At 39.8% G+C, this 7,627-nt stretch overlaps 1 protein-coding gene across 8 annotated transcripts in view; it reads right to left on the bottom strand.

Moving 5' to 3' along the window:
- Nucleotides 1-3,728: 3,728 nt before the first annotated feature.
- Nucleotides 3,729-7,627, bottom strand: part of PUM2 (pumilio RNA binding family member 2) — a 104,477-nt gene continuing 100,578 nt past the window's right edge. For all 8 annotated transcript variants that reach the window (XM_059132559.1, XM_059132561.1, XM_059132564.1 and 5 more), the window contains one exon: nucleotides 3,729-7,004. In XM_059132559.1, coding sequence (XP_058988542.1) covers nucleotides 6,873-7,004 — 132 coding nt within the window. In that variant the 3' untranslated portion in view covers nucleotides 3,729-6,872. The remainder of the gene's footprint in view (nucleotides 7,005-7,627) is intronic.

Genomic DNA, 7,627 nt, shown 5'->3' with positions numbered 1-7,627 from the left:
GACTGAATCCTAAGCAGACTCCCTGCTGGGCACAGAGCTCAGTGCGGGGCTCAGTCTCCCCACCCCGAGATCATGACTTGAGCCAAAATCGAGTCAGACACTTGACTGAGCCACCCAGGCGCCCTTATAGGGAGACTTTTTATATAATGTTCTATAATTTTAAAAAACTTGCAATTTCATAAATCCCAGTTGTGTCTTTCACCTATTTTTTAAAATTCTGGGGCGCCTGGGTGGCTCAGTGGTTAAGCCGCTGCCTTTGGCTCAGGTCATGATCTCAGGGTCCTGGGATCGAGTCCCGCATCGGGCTCTCTGCTCAGCAGGGAGCCTGCTTCCTCCTCTCTCTCTCTCTGCCTGCCTCTCTGCCTACTTGTGATTTCTCTCTGTCAAATAAATAAATAAAATCTTAAAAAAAAAATAAATAAAAATAAAATAAAATAAAATTCTGATTTGCCAAGAGTATGTCTCATTTTTCTTTTTAACCAGTCAAACCCATTCCTTTTTTGTGGAGTTTATTATTAATCCTTTCTATTTCTTTTGTAATTTTTTACTACCTTTTAAAAAAAGATTTGTTTTAGGGAGGGGGAGGAGCAGAAGATGAAGGAATCTGAAGGGGATTCTGTGCTGAGCATGCGGGCCCCAGCCTCGGTGTTGTTTGCTCTTACAACCTTGAGATCGTGACCCAAGCAGAAACCAGGAGTCAGCCACTCACCTGACTGTGCCATCCAGGCACCCCTTACTAGTTTTTTTTTTTTTTTTTTTTTTTTTTTTAAGATTTTGTTTATTTATGTGAGAGAGAGCATGAGTGAGGGAGAAGCAGACTCCCCATGGAGCTGGGAGCCCGATGCGGGACTCGATCCGGGGGACTCCGGGATCATGACCTGAGCCGAAAGCAGTCATCCAACCAACTGAACCACCCAGGCGTCCCCCTCTTACTAGCTTCTTAAATTATCTACAGACTTTCTTGCAGAGATGTTTTTCTCTGAGTAGCCTTTGATACCCCAAGCTTTGATACACAGCACGGCTACTCATTTTGAAGTTAGCCCAAATGGTTTATTCCAGATGAGATTATCTCTAACCTAGGAGTTATAAGGAAATGTATTTCAAACATTTCTAAGATATATTTCTAGTAGTATTTCTACTACTAGAAAGGTGTATTTTTGGCCTTCTTTTCTAATTCTCTTCGGTGAAACCTACTGCATTCTACTCAATAGGTGTCCTGGGTGATGTCAGAACTGACTTTCAAAGTGGGGGCAGGGAAGGCTCCCCAACATCCCTCCTCTCCTCCAGGGTGATCCCCATGCTTCCCCCTGACCCTTGGTGTAAGACGAACCCACCAGGAGCTGAGACCCAACTTCTCAGGGCTTCTTCCCATGAAAGACCTGGGGTGAAACTGAGGTGAGACCGGCTTGGACGTCACGATGCGGACGTCTGTCATCTGCAGGGCCAACCTCGCCCTCCCTCCAGGTTCTTGCTACTTCCAGGCTTTGCCCACCACGCAGACAGGTCACTCCACTGCTCCCGGACATCGGGCAACTCCCTATTCACATCCTGGCAGCCATCAGGGCAAAGCTATTACTTGTATTAGTACCCGCCCCCCCCAAAAGATTAAATGTACCAATAACTAAAATGCTGTTAAATTCCTTAATCATATCTTTATTTTCCTACCGACTTGAGATTTATCGGCTCATATGCAGAAACATGAATGAGCTCCAATCTCCCTGTTTTGAGGCTGCATGTAGGCAAATTAAAACCCCTCCCCCAATCTTTTGTTAACTCACTGTAACAGAAGTCACTCACCACATATCTCATTTAATCCTTGCAATTTGCAATTCTAGTAGGTAGGTCTCATTTCCCGTGCCTACACATGAAGAGAGGAAGGCTTAAAAGTTGAAACCATTTACCTAATGATGTAAAGCTAAAGGTTTGGAATCTCGGCTGATCCCAGAGTCCTGATTCTGAACCGTAAGACTGATGTCCAAGAAAACTTGAATTAAGCTCAACCTAGCCATTTTTTCTTCAAACTACAGGTCCATTTCATTTGATTTAAATTCCTGGTGAATATTTAGAAAAAAAAAAAAAAAAAAAAAGTTCTGTGACTGAAACACTGAAGAAATGAGAAACTATCTACAGGATATGGAGGTAATGAAGTTAAACAAAAATGTTACCAAACTGTGAGCCTCCTGTAAGATTTGTCTGTAGGTCTCTTAGGTTCTTAGTACCAAACACTCAGATCCAAGGTTCTGTGTGCAGCTGAGTATTCTGACTTTTTAATATTTTGAGAGAGAGAAAGCATGAGTGCGTGAGCAGGGGGAGGGGCAGAGGCAGAGGAAGCAGACCCCCCACTGAGCAGGGAGCCCAACATAGGACTTGATGTGGGACTCATCCAAGGGTTCTGGGATTATGACATGAGCCGAGGGCAGAGGCTTAATCGGCTGAGCCACTCCAGTAGCCGACAGTGTTCCAACTTTACGGATGGGTAACCCTGAAGCCTAGCAGGCCGGGATCACACAACGGCGCTGGGCGCTCTTGCGCACGGCAGCCTCCTGGAGGCGAGCACCCATTGCCACAGTGCTCCCTGCTTCTCACCTGTGTTCAGTCGTTCCCTGTCTGGAGCATTCAAATCCCATCAGATGTTAAATCGGACCTGGAAAGCCAGCCAGTAAGGTAGACAGTGAACACTGCTCCCCTGGGGATCCTTCACCCTCCCCCTGGCTCACCGCCAACCACAACCTTCCTGGGAAATGAGTCAGGAGGGCGCTTAAAACTACTACTATCCAGGTAACCTTAGGAAACTTGACTTTCTTAGGTTAGTAATCTAGGATTGGACGATGTATATTTACTTTTTCTAGGGTCCCTTAATTTCATCTCTAAGATGTGGGATAGGTCAACAATTCCAGAAGGGTTGCTTTCAGCTTAGAACAGAAACAAAACAAGATGAAATTAAAACTGGCATAAAATTAAAAATGTGTATGATGAAAATGCACATACTGTTTTAAGATTTTTATTTATTTGATAGACAGCGAGAGATCACAAGTAGGCGGAGAGGCGGGGGGTGGGGGGAGCAGGCTCCCCGCTGAGCAGAGAGCCCGACGTGGGGCTCAATCCCAGGACGTGGGGCTCAATCCCAGGACCCGGAGATCACGACCCGAGCCAAAGGCAGAGGCCTAAACCACTGAGCCACCCAGGCGCCCCAAATGCTTGTAGTTTTATGTCGATCTCTACTTTGGATTATATCAAATTATCTGTATGGTTTAAAACAAAACGAATAGCAGGGCACCTGGGTGGCTCAGTGGGTTAAGCCTCTGCCTGTCCTGGGATCAAGCCCCGCATGGGGGGGTGGGGAGGATGTCTCTGCTCAGCAGGGGGTCTGCTTCCCCTGCTCTCTCTGCCTACTTGATCTCTGTCAAATAAATGAAATCTTTAAAAAACCTAAAACTGAATAGCTATAAGGGAGAGGAGAACGGAAATAGTGTTAGCATTTCTATATATTATATATTAGCATTCTATGTTCTATGTATCTTTTTAAGATACTCTCAACTCTTAAAATCAATGACCTAAATAGTACTCATCCATGGTACCGGGGGTGACACTGAGGCTGAGTTAACACACCCAAGGTCACAAAGTAAGTCGCAAGGTAAACTTCAAATCCAAGCCTGAACCCAAACTGTTTTCTCCTTTAGACAACAGTCTCTGGAAGTTCGTGTGGAAAGGAAACAAACACCTATAGGTAAAGGTAAGTGATTTAATTTAATCCTCAAAACAACCTTGAGTATCATTTTATCAAGGAAACAGGCTAAAAGTTTCATCCTATGAAGTGTGTAATCACTCTATGTAATTAGACAAGAGATCCTAAATACTAATCAAAAGATAGAAATACCATCAGAGTAATCAGTAGCCCCAGATTTGCATCCATGTGATAAAAATACTTGCCTTTCCTTAAATCAGAGTAAACGTGAATGGGCAATCTCAATTATAATTGAGGTACAGAAGGGTGTTTTATCTAGAGAAAAACACAAGACCAGGTTTATTTCATACAATGTTATTCACACATTTTTCATTTTCTAATTTATACATAATATACAAAGTGAAGATAACATTATTTCATATGAACCAAGAAGAGCCAGGACTTAGACAAACTGGTCCAGAAACAATCCATATCAAAAGGAGACACTCAAGAGTAAAGTCTAAGTGGTTCTGCCCAATTAAAGTTTCTTTATTCTGAAATGTGATGTTCCGATTTTAGCAAACTCCAAGCCAACTTACAATGGAATCAGAGAGGTGGGCACCAAAATGGCAGACCATAAAATTTCTACAGTAATAGACACTCTTCTAGAATAGGCCCCAAAGTATTGGGAAGTTTGGGGTGTCAACACTGGGATACACGGAAACAGCAAAACCCTAAGAAGGTTCCATCTCCCAGCCATCCCCTAGGGCTTTCTAAATTTGCAGCGGTAACTGCCCGTGCCAATAGAGGGTAGGAAAAAGGAAAACCAGGAATTCAACTATGCAAATCCAGCAAAGTCACTTACCAATCTCCAGCAAGAACAACTTGGGTATCAGCTCACAATCATGAGTTGATACTGGGAACAAATTTCAACACGGGGCCAAGACACTCTGCGGCTAGCAAAACAAAGTAGGATGGGGTGGGAGAGAGCAGCTTTACATGTGGGAGGAAAGCATTGCCACTGTGACCGGGACACGCTATGAACCAGTATGACTAGGAGAGGGGACAGTGACAAGTGGCTGGATTTAATGGACTCAACACGGAATGTTGGGTTAGAAAATTAGAATAACTCAACATCAAACATGAAAAAGTATGCCTGGCACCCCAAACTTTATGCCATTATTTTTAGGCTCATGATATGAACAGCTAAGTGATAAAACCTTTTTATTCAATATTGTGCTCAGAAGAATGCTTTTCTTCTGCAGACTTCTAATAAAAAAATCCCTTACATGTTCAATCGAAAGAGATAGCATGGTTCATTAGTTTTCAGCACTAAACAGAAGTGGGTCAACATAAATGGTTTTATACAAAATACTGACTTCAACAAAATACAAAGCACTTTCTTTTATCTTTCAGAAACTGAATATACAAAGCAAGTTTTTTTTCCAAAATATTTTCATAGGCAAAGGATTAAAAACGATTTTAATTATACACATATGGTCACAATTTTGCCTTAAAAAGATTGTTGGGAAATGTACATAAGGCCGCTTGTAAATGTACATCATGTTACTGTTATGTCTTATGTCCAGAGAAAAAAATGTTATCATACAGATTTGCTCTTACTTGGGAATAGGCTATTCAAAAATACAGTACTCTTCTGTACAAAGAAAAAAAATCACATCACATTTAATAAGATGGAAAAAGCATTGGCCTCCATGGTAACCAAATATCTCAGTCCAATACTTTCTGTTATGCACAGTACCCTGACTTCTTGAAAGTGATCCAAATCCTAGTATGTCCATATTAACAGAGTCAACAACTATGTTATAAAAGAAAATGTTTCCCACAATAATAAAAAGAAAGCTGGTTCATATTTCTGAAACCATATAAAGATAAAAAATTTTTAAAAAATCACTCTCAATTTGGAGAAATAAATTTACATTATACAACACTATATGCCAGGTCAAAGAGGGCAGGGACATAAATGTACACTAAAATGCAAAGGTTTCCCAAAGAGAGAAAACGAATTCCATTTACAGCATGAAGGTTTACAAATGTACACCTGTACAACCAAGGAAAGCATCACTACTAAATTAGCAAGGCTTTTATAATAAACATTGAAACAAGATTTGCTTTCAAAGTGTAAACTTACATCTATTACTACACACACAATGCATATATTTATAGGAAGCAAAAAAAGCTATCTGAATATGTAGTCATGCTTAAATGTTGAGCTATCGAATTCACTTTTCAGTGGCCCCTTTCACCTCTATCTGGTTCCTACCTTCTCAAAATCTACTATGAAAAAGCAAAATAAAGCTCAACACTTCCTCAACATGTCCTTGTATTCTATAAGAAAAACAATATACAAATTTCCACTCTTTCTCAGATTGCAAACCAAACTGAAAAGTTAAAAAGGGACTTAACTTTTCAATTAGTGCATTTAACTGAATGGAAGTGTCACCATGATTTTGTTTTTTTTCTACCTCTTACAACAATTACATATGTGAGTATATACAATACATCTGTACATCGCCAGAGACGTTTTAGGGCAGTATTTGTATTAAAATCACATCCTGTAAATAATATTAAGTTCTTTTCATCTCAAATCATTTAATTCTTATCTTACTTGCCGGTTTTTTTATTTGCATGATAGTTTGTGAATTACCAAAATACAACTTAACTTTTTTTTAAAATATTAATAATATTTATGCAGTTGATTGTTAATCGGTTATAAAAGGCTTCACACGAAGGACAAAAAAAAAAATTAAGGACTATATTTCTATATACATCTCTATAAACCTGTTGTGCTATGGGGTCCACAGACCTACCAGACTGCAAGCCAGTTTATTAAAAGAATACTGTACTTTTTCCTTTAAAAACTATTTTTGTGACTTTACAAGGTAAAAATTTACAAAATATGTGACAGCTTTTTTTTGATAGTTACATCATATACAGGCATTCTGTGCTTTGCCAGCAATCCAATCTGATAGGTCTCCACTCAGGGCTGAATATAATTTATAATTCACCACCCCCACCCCCCAAATATACACAAGAACCTTAAAAAATTTACAAATGGATGAATAAAGTCAATAAATAGTTTTGCTTTAAAAAAAATTTTGAAGATTCATAGTTGAGTTGTGTTTTGATAATTCACAAAAGAAACGTTCTTTTCACATGGTTACATCATCTTCTTTCTCTTTTCCCTTCACAGCATTCCATTTGGTGGTCCTCCAATAGGCCCTAGATCTGGGCTATTTTTCAAATAATATTTTTCCAACTTGGCCAGTATGTGCTTCCCATATGTGTATTTGCGCAAAGTAGTAATGTGAGGTCGAATCTGAAAAACAAATAATCTCCTTAGTAAATCCTATTTTCTGGTATCTTAAAAAAGCACTCCTAAATTTCAGTGATTTAGAAGAATAATCGGATTTTAATGTTCAAATCCTTTAAACAAAAAAATTGTTTGCAAAGGCAGTTCATTCTAGTCAATCTCTCCAAACTTCTACTCTCACAATTGTTCAATGAATAAATAAACCACTACTTCTACACTATTACAAATGCAAACAGCAGAGGGGCTCTAAACACAGCAGGAAAGCATCGCTAGTGAACTATTAAGCTCTTAAAGTTGATGAAGACAGAATTTTCTAGCTCAAGTCTCTTGGATAAAAATTCAATAGAAAATGGAGCAAAAGACATGAATAAGCAATCAGATATGTGATGGCTAATACATTTTTTTTTTTTTTTTTTTTTTAGATTTTATTTATTTATTTGACAGAGAGAAATCACAAGTAGATGGAGAGGCAGGCAGAGAGAGAGAGAGAAGCAGGCTCCCTGCTGAGCAGAGAGCCCGATGCGGGACTCGATCCCAGGACCCTGAGATCATGACCTGAGCCGAAGGCAGTGGCTTAACCCACTGAGCCACCCAGGCGCCCCTTAAATTGTTCAAAATCTCACTAATAG

The sequence above is a fragment of the Mustela lutreola genome, chromosome 9 (genome assembly GCF_030435805.1).
Source record: "Mustela lutreola isolate mMusLut2 chromosome 9, mMusLut2.pri, whole genome shotgun sequence".
NCBI classification, from domain to species: Eukaryota; Metazoa; Chordata; class Mammalia; order Carnivora; family Mustelidae; genus Mustela; species Mustela lutreola.
Note: the sequence above shows the minus strand (reverse complement) of the source record. Positions and strands in the feature narration are given on the sequence as shown.